This window comes from Pyrgilauda ruficollis, unplaced genomic scaffold (assembly GCF_017590135.1).
Source record: "Pyrgilauda ruficollis isolate IOZ18807 unplaced genomic scaffold, ASM1759013v1 scaffold5, whole genome shotgun sequence".
NCBI classification, from domain to species: domain Eukaryota; kingdom Metazoa; phylum Chordata; class Aves; order Passeriformes; family Passeridae; genus Pyrgilauda; species Pyrgilauda ruficollis.
The window spans coordinates 9947049-9964024 of NW_024526599.1; the positions used below are offsets into that span (position 1 = coordinate 9947049).

General features: G+C 36.7%; 1 protein-coding gene across 2 annotated transcripts in view; it reads right to left on the reverse strand.

Annotated features, from left to right (window-relative positions):
* Positions 1–1258: 1258 nt before the first annotated feature.
* The window catches only part of SH3RF1 (SH3 domain containing ring finger 1), an 82621-nt gene continuing 66903 nt past the window's right edge, over positions 1259–16976 (reverse strand). For both annotated transcript variants that reach the window (XM_041480077.1, XM_041480076.1), the window contains exons 8-12: positions 15730–15900; positions 15303–15562; positions 11427–11785; positions 9416–9750; positions 1259–3905 (exon numbers count right to left, since the gene is read on the reverse strand). In XM_041480077.1, the coding sequence (XP_041336011.1) occupies positions 3737–3905; positions 9416–9750; positions 11427–11785; positions 15303–15562; positions 15730–15900 (1294 nt within the window). In that variant the 3' untranslated portion in view covers positions 1259–3736. The remainder of the gene's footprint in view (positions 3906–9415; positions 9751–11426; positions 11786–15302; positions 15563–15729; positions 15901–16976) is intronic.

Consider the following 16976-nt stretch of genomic DNA (forward strand, 5'->3'; position numbering starts at 1 on the left):
ACTGTAGGAGTTTTAGTAATGCCAGACACAAATCTCTTTAACTAGACAAGTGGATTCTAGTGTTTCATTAAGGTCAATGTGCACCTTCAAACACATTTGCTTAAAGCTACTGGAAAGAACAAGCCAGACAAAATATTTTGCCAGCTCTCTGAAAAAAGCCAGAATGTTCAGAAGCCATATTTTTAAGCCTATGCAAAATCATAATTGTCATTACTCCTATAAGGCAGAGGTAATGAAGCGAGAGTGAACAGGATTTCATATACCTTTGGCAAGCCAAATGTTAAACACATTATTAGAATTACTCAACAATTACAGTGCAAAACAAGCAAACAAACAAAAAAAAAAACCCAACCCAAATAAACAGTCTTACTTCTGCTACACAGCCACAATGTTTGTCTATACTTTTCTCCTAGACATGCACTGATGTCAGACCACAATTCTGAAAAACAAATAAATCTTGCTTTTCTACATTCTCCATTCTGCATTTCTACAAATCATGTTGCCATCCTCCCTCCCCTCATCCCCCTTAATTAAGGAATGTTAGATGAGGTGCTCCTCCTTTCAGAGAGCACCATTCACTGCCAGCACAATTTAGGTTCTGCTTGTCAATCTTAACTAACACTGAGTTTATTGCAGTAGGTACAACATTTACCAAGTCTCAAACATTGGCAAACACTTTTAGGATTAATTTCCACCAGTTTTCCCAGAAGCCATGTGTATATAGCAGACATGTAACCACATGCAAATCCAGGTCTCCTCGTTAGCCAGTTGCTGCCTGACTGCTGTGCACAGAAAACTTCTTCAGGCAAACGAGTCTCTTGCCACCCAACACTTCTGCCCACAGTGGAAGTTCAGGCAGATGCTTCAACCTCTTCCAATATATCCACAGCAGGTCCATTACACCAGACACTTCTTCCTCTAGGGAAAGCAGTTACATTGTGCACCTGCTATGCTGTTGATGAGACTGCAGTTCCATCATGAGCAGACTCAGATGGAGTTACATACCCTTTTCTGCATTTACTCGCTGAAATAAGGAGTTGGGAAAAGATCAGCCAGGTCCTCAGTTCTCTCTACAGTTTTTGCCTCATAGTCATCATTCCAAGCTTCTTACATTATGAAGAATCTGAAGACTTTTTCTCCATGAGCAGAAATACCCTCCTAGGAATTCAGAAATTAAGTTCTGGGAATTTTATTGACAAATTCTTTACAAGTAATTTATGTTTAATGTTTGCATACACTATTTGCTGTAGCTGTTTGCTAAGAAAATATTTATTAGGATTGGAAGTTTAACATAATAAATCAAACACGTAACATTCACCGGACTTCAAACATAGATATAAAATACTTTACAAAAATTTTAATGGAATTACACAAAGCAAATGCACAGGGTTTGACTGTTTCTACACAGAATTAATCCCAAGCCAAAACCAAAAAATAACCCCCAAAAGATCACAAAAAAAAAAAAAAGGCATGATAAACTGCATTTTTGTCATTGTTGCACTGCTATGTAATAAGCCCTTTTTACAAACATTTACTCAATGTTAAAAAAAATCAATTAAAAATGTATTCCATCTAACAGAACTATTGGATTAACAGCTGATTTTTAACTCACTTTACATAATGAAATTCTATTAATAGAGGTACCTTAGTCACTTAGTTTAAAATATGGAGAGTAGAGATAGAAAAAATTAACCTTTAGTAGTCTTTAATATAAAATGCACTAAATTTTCCAAAATAAGATTACGACACACTAGTGCCAATTTATGCTGACAAAAGCTGATATCAGCTTCTTTCTAACTAAAATTCATTTCACAAAACCTTTATATATTACATGAATATTCAAGTAAACTATTTAAAAGATTTAAAAATGCAAAAACTGAATGATACAGTGTTTAAGAGAGATGGTTAATTTGGGAATGCTGTCATGTCTAACTATATATATTTATAGATATATTTTTTTTAATTTTTAAGACCATCATGATACTACCTGATATTACAAGAAATCTCTGTCATTAACATTTGATATTTTTCAATGCATAACTTCAAGAAAATTATAAGGATTTAACAGATCTGTGTGACAGTTTCTGTGTGACACTAAATCACCTTACTGGCTTCCCTTTGTAAAGTGCTGAGTAACAGCCAAATTACATCAGACTTAAATGGATTTAAATGGAGATGATGGTGCTCAGTGTCTTACAAAAAAAATCACCATTAAACTATAATCAAACAATAAAATAAAAAAACAAGTTCAGCTGAGTAGTGTGTGTGTTCACCAGTGTCAAATCTCTAAAAAAACCCTGAAAGATTAACAACATATTTCTTGCAGGCTGCACTCTTTCTATCCATCAGCTGCAAGGACATTAAAATTTTTTATTAATGATTCAAACACTGGACACCTTCTCTGGTTGAAGGCGAGTTGCTCACTAGTTTTGGTCAAGTGGCTTTTGGGAAACTTTCAGAGCAAAATAACCCAGCAACAGGAAATTGGAATGGAAAATGCCAACCATGCACAGTTACATTACTGCAGGAATTGAGGAACACATGCAAGACAAAGAAAAAGTCAGAACACAGCAAAGTAGCAATGGTTAAGAAGTTAGTAAAGTTTTCACAGTGTTTCATACAGCCTTTTACTTTAACACAAGTGCATCACTTACCACCACTACTGCTCAGACATTTTAAAACATCTCTTGGCCATGCAGATCATTTTGAGAAGAAAACAGCAAATTACACATCTTAGGCATTTTTAGACATGAAGTACAACTTATAATTTTATTTTTATATTCAGTCTTATCAAACAGATGTTTTCAAGTTATATTCATTCTAAGTGTTGGGCTTTAACACAACAATTTTGTTGGATCCTGAGCGCTAAATGCCCAAAGAACTGGCCAAATATACAAAGCTAACCTTTGTTCAAATAGCCAAGTTATTACATGAACAGAAGGTATATAGGGAATTTCTTGTTAGCACTCCTAAATTTCTTCTTTCCTAACCTTGAGATGATCCTAACCTTGAGATGGTTTTGTTCAGTTGTTCACATACATCTTTGCCTCCTGGAAACATTACTCTACTTAGGTGATTCATGAAGAAGTAAAACTAGATTCAAGAACACCACTGACTTTTTTTTTTTTCTCTGTCCAAAGAAGAAAAGACACATTTTTTCCCCATTTGGCAAATTCTATTTGACGCCACATCACCACCACTCAACATTAACTCATACAACAGAGACTTACTCCACTGTCAGACACAGCAGGGGAAAAATGTCCAGAGGATAAATGGGAGGCTCTTTATCAGATATAATTGCTTGCTCATAAGGAGAGAATCCAGCTTCCCCTTTGTTATTCTTTCATAAATTAATAATTTGTTAAAATCATAGTCACAAGAATTTTAGCTATTACACAAAATTCAAGTTTAAAAAAAAAACCCAAGAATAAATTAGTTACAGCCTTGTAAACAATTGCTCATTTATGTAACATACTCGGGGAAAAAAATTCCTCTATATAATAAATCAGACAGTACAAGGCACACATCACACTTAAGAATTCAAAGTGATAAAACCAGCAGATGCCTTCATCTCCTTTGTTCGCTGGTGTAATTGTGCTATAGACACTGTAAAAATATGTAGATTTTTGTTTACATTACAGTCATTTGAAAATATTTCATGACTGTGCTTTTTCTGGCAAAATATTTGTGCTATTTTACAGTACAGTATGATTTGAAGCTCTTGGAATGAATCTTCTCAAATGTTCTCTACAAAGCTGCCAGGGAAAAGGCCAGTCTTTCCATTTCGCTGCAGAGTGCCTTTGAACCAGCCATCCTCACGTTTCTTGTGTACAAAAACAATGTCACCTTCCTTAAGTTCAAGTTCTGCTTCACTCTGAGGAGGATAGGATACCACAACCCTGTACCTGTGTAATTAGAAAAAAACCACCTTCATTTAGATTCTGTTCTTTTTTGCCCCCCTGTCTCCCTCCCCCCCTTTTTTTAACCCAATACTTTAAAAATATTTCTGTGCCTGTTGAAGATTATGAACACAGGAAACTGTCTAGAACTGTTTGCTGAGTATGCAACAAGTTAAAAGTATGTCTTGAACAGATAATAACAATAGCAACATAATAAATTTAAGGCAAATTCATGCATCTCTATAATTTCTTTTTACCAAGATCCTTGTAAAATACAGACAATGGTTAAATAACAGTAGAAAATTGTAAACATTTTTTCCAATATAAATTTGCAGACTCTTTCAGTCATTGTGATTCAGCAAGAATCAAAGCATTCATAGAGTAGCTAGGCATAATTTTACAAGTGTCTGTTTAATTTCTTATTATTCCAGTGATGGCTCTTAAGGAAAGACAAAGAACAAAAGGAGGAAACAAACAAAACCTATAAATTTGATTTGCTGTTTCAAAGAATTTTCATTTTCCTTAGAAACTCTTCAAGTTAGAACTTCTTTGAACACAGCTGCTCAACTTGTATACTACTATGTTAAAAACTATTTTCAACTCAACAATTTTCTTAAGCACTTGGCATGAAGTGTATTTTTTGAGTCTCTCACAGTAAAATCACTTTTCAAATATGAGTGCATTAAAAAGAGGCTATACTTCCCTGTTTTTAACATGCATAACACACTCAATCTCTTCTTCCATTGTTTCACAGCAACATAAAACTCTATTACTTCACAGATCAAGATAACTATTATCTTAATAAGCTTAAAATAATTTATTATTTTAATAGATTAAAATAAATGAGCAGTCTGATGATAAGACAAAGTAACAGGACATGGTCTAGTAAAGGATGGAATGGCAGTCGTAGCTCAATACACACATAATAAAACAAGCTAATTCTGTAATATTGAAGTATAAAAAGATACTGTGTTATAGTAGAATGTTTTGCTTAAGAACATATGAAAAAAAAATTAAGTCTGTCCATACAGTTAAAATATTCAGAAAAGAGTAGTTGCACTTTGTAAATAATTGAAGTCTCTTAGGAAATCTAAGTATAGCAAAACATATTTGGACTTAATTAGTTGTCAAATGTTATTTATTAGTGACTTATAAGCCATGATTTTGTTTCAGTGATGGCAATCCCCAGATTTCAGAGCACAGGAATAATAATTCATGCTTCATAAAAGCTACCAAGCCAATTACAAGATTTATTAGTGTGCAGCTCCAGAATGCCGTGCATCCAACCTAGACCTGCACTTACTTCTGCTTTGGGCAACTTGGGTTTTAATGCTGACTTAGGAAGTGAGAAGCAAATATTTTTAATAGACTGTAAGTTAAATTGAGACTGTAAACTGCTTGAGTTAAAACAACAGCCTTTACTCAGGCAGGACAAGGACAAGATTGTGGAGCATAAAGAACTGCAGTAAACCTATAAAGAACTTCTACTGTTGTTAACAAGCAGGTTGCTCCCAGGCTGAAAATTAACCAGCACGCTTCATAGTCTGTTAAAAAAATTAGTTTCAAAATGCCTGTCTCATCTTGCAGTCTGTCAAACACTGTCTTGTAAATGTTTGACTTGAAATATGCTTGTTTTTAGTTTCTACCTCTGTGCTCCCCTGAATTGACAGACAAGTCTGTTCCCTGCTGCTGCTTGTTGCCATCATCTCTTTGTCCTCCCTAGAGGATCACCAGCCTGCACAGAAACAGTTTTCTTGAGCTTTCCATACAGTGTCCAACAACCTCTGCAGTAATTTGGTACTTCTTGCTAAATTTTAGTTTCCCAACTATTTTGATATTCCTCTTGAAATCTAGTGTCTACAATAGAGCACAACAACCCTGGTTTTAAAGTGCTATTTTACTGTATTTTTCAATTTTTAATGAGAAGAAACCCATCAGGCTTTGCACCTGTAAATAATGTGTCCTTCTTCAAATTTTCTGCCACATTTTACAAATCCTATTTGCCCAAAGAGAGGTGATCAGACCCAGACCCATCACACATTCACGCAGCTGTCTATCCAGATCACCCTGGATTAGCTATGGAACAGAAACTGTTTTTCCATTACTTATTTCATCATCTACAACATATTGCCAAAACTACCAATTTCATGCAGAATAAAAAGCTTATGCTTCAGCTTAAAAGTTCATTGCAAGGTCCCTGAAGAAAAATAATCATATTTACTAAGCATGACCTATGTTTTGGAAAAACATATTCATTCCTGCATATTGGAATCTTCTAAAACACTTCCTTGTTTGTCTCCCTATTCAGTATTTGCAAATGTTTTCAATGACTGAAAGTCAAATTTGTAGAACTTTTGTAGTCACTTAATATTTTACATACACCTAAGCCGTACAACTATGAGGTTTTTCCTTTCTTTTATTTTTCTTTGATTGTCTTATACATTTTTCATTAATTTTCCAAATATTATAGTAATTATTTTTAATCAGCTACTGAAAAAATGTAAGTATTATAAAAATAAAATACTTTAGCTTCCCAGAAGTAGCCAATATATTTGCCACTGGTTGTTTGCTGATATTCTTAATGTGTCTGGCTATATCCCACAGTGCTTTTGCTTTGTATTAATGAATTTATTTTTTTTATTTTGAAGAGGGTGGTGGTCTGTCTTCACATTTCTCTATTCTGCTGTTCATTTTTAATAATAGCATTTCTCACTCTTTTCAGTAACATGGAAAAGATTATATCTTTCATATGTTTCTCCACTTCTTTGTTCCTTCTGTTTCACTGGACACAAAATACTGCTTTTATGCCCACCTAGTTCTCGTTGATTTTTGGACAATTGTTTGTGGTTTTCCTGATCAACAAGTGAATAATAATACTTTCTCACATGCAGAAAATTTTAGCTGAGAGAAACACAGAAAGCTGGCATTACTGCCATTACACAAGTTAAATGAATAATTATTACCCAGCTCCTTGATTTAGCTTTTTTTCCTTGCCTTTAGAATTTTTACTTTCCAGCTCAAGTGTGCCCTGCTGTTGTGCAGATCTTGTGTCTTCTGAGTGGGTGCCTTGACTCCTACAGATCACCAACGCCCATCGAGGGCAGAGTGATTCTCAGCATTTAATTACCAGCATTAAATGGTGCCAGATGTGGGAAGGTTTGCTGCCCTCTAAAGCCACTAGCCTGCTCACTGGGAGCAGATGTTACACCAGTCATTTTGTGGCAGATGAAATTACTTAGGGTCACTTTAATCACAGAACAAAATTACTGCTTTTCTTTCACTGTAACTGGATGAAAGATTCATTTTATAATTTAGGATATGCAGTCATGTGTATTTAGGTTCAACTTCAAGTCTCTAACACCATTGTGGAGTGCTGGGTAGTTTATTGTTACAATGCTGTATATTTACTGTAAAATTTGAGGCTATTTAAGCAACATTTCTCTCTAAAAGAGAAAGCTCATGAAAAGAGCTTGAAGTTTTCTTTTAGCTTATATGGAAAAATTAAACTCCTCAGGTAACTAAATTCCTGTATATTCAAAGCATAGCATGTCTCACTCTGGGAATTGCAGGGAGTTGGGTCTATCTTTGTAAGGAAAACATAACGATCCTTGGCCTTGTCAGCACTGCACCAATACCAGAAATCACCCCAAGACAACCTGGGGATTGGCTGGAGAATCAGAAGACCTGAGTGAGCATCACTGCAGAGTCTCCGGTGACTGGAATTCTTTAAACTGGAATTCTACAGTTACACTGTAATCTGTGACTGGAATTGTGAGATGTAAGAGCAGAATAATCCTAGCAGGAGATTTCTCTGTTCTTCAGTTTTTTGTTGAGCTTATCCTCATGAATATTTCCCTCCGCAAATCAAATCTTCACTGAAGATGCCACATGATTCTTACCCACCACGTCTTCCAGACTGCTATCAATGCTTATAAATTACTTTGAGGATATTAAGTACAATGTAAATTTTAGGTATTATTAACTATCACATTTTAAGAAATTCAGCCAAAGGAAATGTGCAAGGGCACATTGTACAATTTTCAGTAGGAAAAAAAATTAGCCCTGTCCTGAAAAGGACAAAGGGAAGTCAGATGAAATTCTGTCTAAATACACTGACAACAGTGCATGACTACCTCTGAGAATTACCTTGCAGCAATATTTCTTCAGTAGCAATTATCACTTAAATAATAGTAAGGACAGAAAGAATGTTTGAGTATATGTTATTACTAGATCAATAAAAATATATAGCATCGTTTTCTGTAAACTACTTTTTGTGATGATAGAAAGAGCTTTACGTTAATATGCACTGGTTATGCCAGAATGAATTTAATATTATTTTCACAATGAATTTAATACTATTTTCACATTCAAAGCATAAAAACATATTAATGTGCCAAACAGACTTATGATAATGTGAAAATGAATGATGTTATTCTTAAAGAAGAGTCTTTCAAGTTTTATTTTCCATGTATGAATGTAAATCTACTTCACAAATTCAGTATGAAATAGAAATATCCTGCAAGAAAATTGTGTAGGAGCAGAAATAACCTTTTAAAAATATTAGAGGTATGACAGAAGTAAACTAAAAGACAAGTAGGAAGTTATATACTGTCTGGATTTTAAGACACGGGTATAGCTTAAGATGGTGGATTTATGGAAGTACAACAGGATGCCCACACACCATGAGTTAACAGCATCAGAGCAAAGTCTACAATAGTCAGCTTCAATCAGTTCAGTCCTGGAGCTGTTAATACTGTAACTTTACTGTTTTTTCTCTGCACACCACACAATCCCATAGCTGCAGCAAAAGAAATCCTATGACACTCCTCATACTGCTTGTCTGCTACCAGGAAAAATAAAAGATCCTGTAGTTAGAAAACTGCCACTTCCTCCATGTTCTGCTGAGGACTCGAAACTTGAAAAACTATAGGTGGACACAAAAGTCACAGAACATTTAAGCAACTGCCTGTCAGTCTGAAAGTCCAGACACCTGAATGTTTTTCAGACTCACTTACCAGAGCACAGAGGCCACCCTAGAGCTTGTGTGGATGCACAGCCATGGGGCATTCAGGCAGTAAAAAGTATCTTTGTAAAAGCTCAAGAAATCAAATATTAAGAAGTCTACACATAGAGAGATAAAGGTCTCATTCACCATATATTTAGGTTGGCAGTTATACACTGCTAATAATCAGGACTAACCTGATACTAGTAAGTTCAAAAACATAATGTGCTTCTGTTTTGAAAAATAGGAGGCCTCTTTTGTCTACCTCAGTTCTCATACCAAACCTGTGATCATCATATTTGAGTGTCTATTCATTCAAAAACTTTAAAGTAACGTGAAAAGTAAACAAATATAAACACAAACATTGGTTGATAAGTAAATAAAGAATTGTTAAAAAGTAAGTTTCATCTTGCCATAAAATCTCAGCATTCTGAAGCAGTTTTAACACACGCTACAAGCGTCAGAGAATGGATTTTTTCTTGCTTTGCCCAAGTCTAGCTGCAGGATAATTTACCTTTCACACACAAGAGGCCGGGATTCATTGAGGACGGGCCCCAGTGACGAGCAGGGCTGCCGCGGCGGCGGGGCGATGGGGACAGGCGCATCCAGGGCAGTGCCTTTGCGGTGCAGCGTCTCCTGTGCCAGCGCAGGGGCCTCGCTGTCCGTGGCACAGGAGCCAGCTTTGCCGTGAGCCCCTGCCGAGGGAACCTCGGGCCCCACTGCGCCTTGCAGGGCCAGCTCTGCCGCCGCCTGCTCAGCCTCCAGGGTGGGCGACGCTGGAGGTGACAGCCGAGGCTTGCGTTTAGTGGATGCTCCAGAAAGTAGTTTCAGCAAACCTTTTTTTTCTTTCTGTAAACCAAAAGCAGTGCCCCATTTTAGAACAAAGCTCTCCCATAAAGAGTTGAACACTTCCTTCTGATAGATGACATCGTGCTCAGAGAGGACTCAGTAAATTACGAGGACATACTTGACATTAGAGAGATGATGAAAATAATAAAAGGAAAGGAAAATTATTAACATTCTAAAGAGAAAAACAGCAAGTAATTTAGATCATAAACTAGCTAAGTCCTTTCGCTTTGTTAGGTTAAGGTTTAACTTGAACTGAAATGGCTCTGTCACAAAAGCTTGTCTAGAAAACGGTGTGAGGAGTTAATATTACCACAACAGGAATCTATGAAGTAAAATATTTCATCAACATGGGTGTTTCTGGGAAGACAAAGAATCACTTCAAACCAAGTAGGGAGAAAATTCTGCTCTGGAAGCTGCTGTTTAGGTAAGTTTCTTTTATTTATCCTCCTTTAGTAATGGAAGACCTTCATGATCTAACAAAAATTTGCCCCAAGGGGAATGCATTATGTTCTGCTGCTCTGCTAAAGGGGAGGATTGTAAACATTCTTTTTGCTTGTCCAGACAAGAATCCCTGAAGACTATTACCTAGCCTGAAGAGAATTATTTAAGTAGCTTTTGTGTTTCTTGTCTTTTTTTTTTTTTTTTTTTTTTAAGGGTGTGGCAGTGATCTTCTTACCAACCCTTTGACTGAATGAATTTAGTGCTTATGAGAAGTGCCAGATTGTAAGCCCTGGAGACAAAAATAATATTTAACCATAGGCAGAGAAAAGCAAGAGCAATGAGAATTTTTTTTTTTTTTTTGATAGCCTGGGATGTAGTGGATTTCGTGAATAAAAATCCTCAGTCCTTTTTCCAAGTCTCCAATAACTTAGAGCCATTTCAGCAACAATCTACTGTCTAGCAAATGTCAACTATAAAGAGAAACTCGGAGAAATTAAAACAATCCTGTATTAGCATCATTCACCTTAAGCTACAAATAAGTTTTCTCTAAGGGCACCTCAGTCTGGTTTCAATGTCTATGGCTAAAGTAATTTTAAAATAAAGTTTGAGGCATGTCCATTCAACAATAATAAAAATAAGTAACAATATCAGTAACAACAAGTAACTAAAAAGTGGCTGACATTATTGTACAGTTTAAGATTAAAATCTTTATAAACTTCACTAAGGAGTACATGTGGCTGAAGAGTAGTAAGGTTAAGTCTAAAATATTTGAGATACAAAGATAGTTGTCACAAAGAGAAAAAAGTTTCCTAACTACATCACAACTATAAAACAAAGTCAAGTACAAAGCTAGAAGAATTTTTCTGACAATATAATCACATGGCTTGGTGAACAGTGAGAATGAATTGACACGCATAGGAAATACTTCAAATAGAAGGAAGGAAAGCAGAATCTCTACAGACTCCACTGTCCTACATTTAAAAACGATAGTTATGTGCATTCTTTCTTTGTCCAATAAGCATTGCTGGTAATGTGTTTTCCACAGTATCTCAGTGTGTCTGCTTAATAAGAAAGGTAACTTAAAAAAATTCTGATTTTAATTTTATTTTGTTAGACTGAAATTTTTACATTCCTGCAAGTTCATGTGGGTTTTTTAGATTGTGTTCTTAAATTTCTTAAAAGATTGTATGATGAAAATAGGAGAATTCAAGGGAATAATTTAATTCTCTACCCACCTTGCCATCCTTGTCTGTTTTACTGACAGCAGCACTTCCACCAGCTGTTAAAGCACTCTCTGGAGATGCAGGAGCTCCAGGGTGAGTGTTTGCAGTTTTTCCACTGATATCTCCCTCCAGAGATGAAGCAGCAATGTTAGGAGAATTCAGAGAAGCTGCTGTACATGCCAGTGGGATGGATGAGCGGTTCACATTCACAGCTGTGACATAAGCAGCAGTATTTGGAAGCTGGGGCTGGAGCTGCTGGGAGGCAACAGAGTGGTGAGGAATGATCACAGCTGCAGGAATAAGGCAGGTTGGACTTTGTGCTTGTATGGGTGTGACTGCTGCCGTAGGTCTTTCTTGACTATGTGAGGCAACTGGAATAAAAGAATGAAATGTGAGAGTTCACCTTTTCACAAGACACACAAAGTGAGGTACAGTTACTGTGTTGCAGCTAATCAATCACGAGAAGTTTTCTTCTTACCTTTATAACTTCCATTTATACTACTGTAATGACATGATACACACCACCAAATCTATTTCACCTGAATAAAGCAGTTGCATATGCTCTCCTACTTGCACCAGTATGCAACAGAAGAATAACAGCACTGCAACTTCTCTGTTGTGGAGAAATCCAAGCTGTTAAGTCAAATGTTTCACATACAGACAGATGCAAAGTGAAGATTACACTTTAGTACATAAGAGCTAGCTAAATACTGCCTGGAACTTGTTTGTTCCTTTTAATACCATGTGTAGTTGTCAGGACATATAAAGGAAAGTAGGAAGAAACACACCTTATAGAAGCTGCTAAAAACATAATTAGATTGTTTCCCTAAACTATTCACAAAATCCACAACACATTTCACAGGTCTTTCAAACAATGGAAATTACAGTGGCAATTACTGCTGTGAGTGCTTTCTCTGAAAATGTAAGCTGGTGTCTCTTGGGATGTTTAAATATATAAAGTGGATTTACTCATACCCCTGTGAAATAAAAGGAACATCTACACTGGAAGCTGGAGAATAGCACAGGGCTGAGTATATTAACCTGGGTTGCAGCGCAGAGCTGCAAGCACAGAGCTTAGCATGAACTAATTTATCCCCTCCAAGAAGTAACATTGCTGTTTAAGTCATGTGGTCAGTCATATATGCATGCTGTTAGACCATTTCAACAGCTTGGGCATCTCTGCACCACTGGGTGTTATGAAATGCAGACATAACCAAACAGTATGAGCCAAAATTTAGCACCCCCGTGCTGCACAACCTCTCTCCTTCAAATACTTTGAAACTTTCTGTCTAAGAAGGGGTCATCCCTCTAGCTTGGTGCATGTGCATCTCAATGTTATCAACTTTTGATTTTACAGATACTAATAGAGTTTCAGACTTGTTTTATGTGAAATTCTGGAACCAAACCTCCAGCACTTGCTCTCTTCATTCTGCTTTCTACAAATTCCTCTGGTAGTTTGGTTAGATTGCAGCAACAGTGTATTAGAGAAGACTGACAAAGGTCCCAAATTTTATATAACAATCCTACAGTATTATATCCAAATACAATCTTAGCAGTAAGAAACACAAATTCTCTCTTTTTTATTTAAAAAAAAAAAAAGCACATCACTTATATGCTATGTCTAGTTTTTTGATAACCTCTTCTTCTGTAGCTGACCCTTCCCAACTCTTGAGTAGCATGAACATTTCAAAAGAAAGATAAAGAAATTGTAGAAAGACTTTTTTGGGTCAAAAACCATATATTAATGCTGGCTTTTGTCCATGAGACAGCATCAGTTTTCCTAGAAGTAGCTGCTATTCTTCAAGATATGTCTACACTCACATGCAATTTATGTATGATAAACATGGAGGAGCTTTCTGGTTTTGTTTTCTTATTGCTGATGGAGTTGATAGGAAAAATGCTTCAAGTCACCCTGTTTTCATAGAGATTATCCTTTAATGAAATAAGCAGAATATATATATTTTCATTACAGATCCTTACAATCAAAGGATGCATACTCCCTCAGCAAAGGTGATACCAAACAGTGTCTCACTAAGGTCGTTTGAAGAATGGTCCTTGAAGCCCTGAGCTAAACTGAAGCTGGAGCCCTGCATTAACCTGTGAAACCTCACCCAAAGATAAACACTCAGTGAATGTGCTAAGGAAAGTTCAAGGGGGTCATGTTTCAGATGTTTACTACAAATTTCTCTGTAAGGTTTGAACATAAAGCAGCCATTATTGCTTCAGTGCTCAGGTCCTTATAAGGGACAGGTCTGTATTTGTGACTAAGAGCACACCTTTGCACAATCCAATGTTAAGTTCCCTGTGATGAGAGTCCAGTCCCTTTGGATTTTTCATTTTGGACCTGAAAAGTCGGTGGGAAGTATGTTGTCACATTCTCAGCTGAATGGAAGTGTAAAAGCTTATTCATCTTAACAGCAATGCAGAGATGCAGGGTCAGAAAGGCCTCTGGAGCCCACAGGAGATTTCTCCTTTGTGTTGTCACTTGCAAGCTCCTAGGCAGTTCAAAAGAAGGCTTTTGAGTAGAAACCACCTGTGCCTAAGAAGCAGGAAAGTACAGATGCTTTGCTTAGTTTCTCTTAGCAGTTGCCAGCAGCATCTGGTTATTTTTATTTAAAGGCAAAGAATAAAGCTGTTACAGAGGACTAACACACCTGCTCCAGCTTCAGATCAGACTGGAAGAAGATGGGGCCGATTAAGGAAATAAAATAAGTAAAGACATATGTACATATGTCCTGCCTTCAAAAGCAAACCTGGTGCTGACATCTGAACACGCACAGGTTGTTTTAGGAGATGCATGACTCTGAAAAGTGGGCTAATCCATGGGTCTTGAGAGCATAAGAAATAACCCTTCTTATGGCAATAACAGAGCATACCATGACCATTTTTTTGCTTTCTCTTTTGCTCCGCCAATAAGAATCCTGTGATTAAAAAAATCCCTTTTGTCATGATGCTCAGTCAGGAGATCACAGACCCTAAATTCAAGGCTCAAAGGGGGAACATTGGGATAGTCTGAAATGGGAGTTTTCATTTTTTTTTTCTTATTCTTTTGAGGACCTTGAAGCAACTGGAACAGATTTGGCTCCAGTTATGTGGTATTTTCTTAGCCTGGCAAACCCACAGAGGAGTGCATGGATTTGGTAAACAAAAACCTCTTGAAAACACCACTATCAGTCTTTTTGGATCTGCATTTAAATAACAAGAAGGCATGTTTCACTATGATGTGGCCTGCCCCAGACAGTAAATGAAGAATTACACCTTTCAGAAATACAGCATTTTATTACTTAGATCATACAGATCTTGAAGCCAGTATTGCCTTAGTGTTTCAGAGTCAAAGCTGAAAGAAGTTGCAGTCAATGTTAGAGAACAAGCTGGAATGCCTAAGGACCAACCTTGAGCCAGAGACCTGAAAAGGAACACTAAAGGTATTCAAAGATGTTGGAAGATAATTTAAAAGTGAATGCTAAATTAGAGCACTCTGTAGCTCTTATGCAGTTAACACACAAAAAATAAGCTATGACTCAGATGTTCTTATCACTTTTATTACTATATGAATTGCATATGAGTGGGAAAGCTCAAAGAATGTCCCCATCCCAGATACTGCTGGAACAACAAAAAAAAAAAGAAAAATTCCACCTGAAGTACTTGCATATAAATTTCCAATAGTGGGAGTATGTACATACACACAGTTGCTTAGAGAAGAATAATAAAAGATCGAACAACTCAGACTGTTGTTTCAGAAAACATTCAACTCTAAACAATGACATTAAGAAAAGCTTTAAAAAAACCTCAGCATATACTTACACAGACCCTCACTCCAGTCATTTGTCAAGATGGACTCTACAGTTTGTCTACTACAGGTAACAAATTTTGTGGGTATTTTTTTACCTGTTCTAACTGCATTTCGAGCCTGGTTGACTGTCATTTGTCCTGTCACGTGCATAAGGACCTTGGTTTGTGGACTGGTTTGGATATGTGCTGCAGAAACCACTGCTGTGGGCACTGTGCTGGAGTTCACTGCCACACCATTCCCCTGGAGCTTCTGGGATGTTCCACTAGCAGTGGAAGGGCTGACCATAGTCACCACTCGTCCTGTTTGGCCAGCAGTAGACATGGGAACTTTTGTTTGTGATGCACTTGTCACCGTCCTGCCAAAATTTAAAGCAAACAATAAAACACAACTGAAAAAAATCAGCTAGTTACTAAAACCCACAGGTCTTCTACAGATTATGCATTTGTAGCATTTAATACAAGAACAGAATAATTTTGGATTTGAAACTAGCTAAACTATTTAGACACTTGTATAATACGGCACCTTGTAACTGGAGCCACATAATTTCCAGGAAAAACACCAATCTTGCTTGTGTGCATGGAAGTTCCCTTGAACCAGCCATCTTGGCAGCGTTCAAACACCAGGAACATTTCTCCTTTCCGCAGCTCCAGTTCATCTTCTTTTCGAGGAGTGTAGGGGTAGATAGCAATATACCTAAAAGACAGGAAAAGAGATGCAAATGATAAAACTAACACAGTTCAAAACATCTCTTGTGTTTTCTGGCACAGAGAGTTCAGTCAGAGATGAGAAGGCATGGCAGAAATGGCTGTGATAATATAATCCATCATACCATTACAATTTTAAAACAGAAGTTATGGTAACATTAAGGGGAAACAATGGCAGTTCGGAATATCCTCTGAAGTGCACTTTAAAAGAATGCAAAAGACTTGTAACAGGACTGTCCATCTTCTTAATGAAGTTAGTGATCTTAATTAAGTAGGTGTTTATCAACTACACATCCCAGTTATCCCACTTTTCTTTCCCTACACCTGCTTCTCATATCTCTTACACTTTGTGACACATCAATTTCTTTTCTATTTGGAGAGCTGGGGAGAATGGAGAAGTTCTGATAGCTGAAAGACCAGTGTCAGAACTACATTTCAAACTGCAAAAGTGGAAGATCCTGTGCAAAATTCAGTGCAAAAGAAAAAGATGACTAGAAATTGAAGTGACTAGAAATTGAAGTCTATGGGTAAGGTGGCTAGCAGCAAACTCTCTTGTAAAGTTTATTTCCTTTCTTTTTTTCTAAGCAACACTACAGCATAATACAGTGCATTTGAAAGCATATTAAGAGTTCAGACACATTTGCATTTTTTCTTTAAAAAAAATTCTTAGAGAAAAAAGTTTAAAAAAAAGGTGAAGCTCCTGTAGCTGCATCTTGGAATGTTCCTAGAGAAATTTTCAAATAGGGTTGCACAGTTCTCTATTATTAGAAAGTGATAACATTTTAACTACCACAGTGTTCTATTTCCTGCTGCATTTGAACCTAAAAAAATCATTTGAACCATATAGACAATTATTGACCCAGGCCCATGCAAAACAGCATTTCAATAAATCCCATTTTCTCTAAAATGTACTTTTCACAAGAGGAAGCCAATTAAGTAGATGGCTAGACTATCGCCTTTTATGAAAAAGGATCCACAGTTACTTGCAGTGCCAGTCTTTCCCACTCCCCTTGTAATCCCAAGTGCAAAAAAGGAGCTTCAGAAAACATTCTTTCATCAAGATAT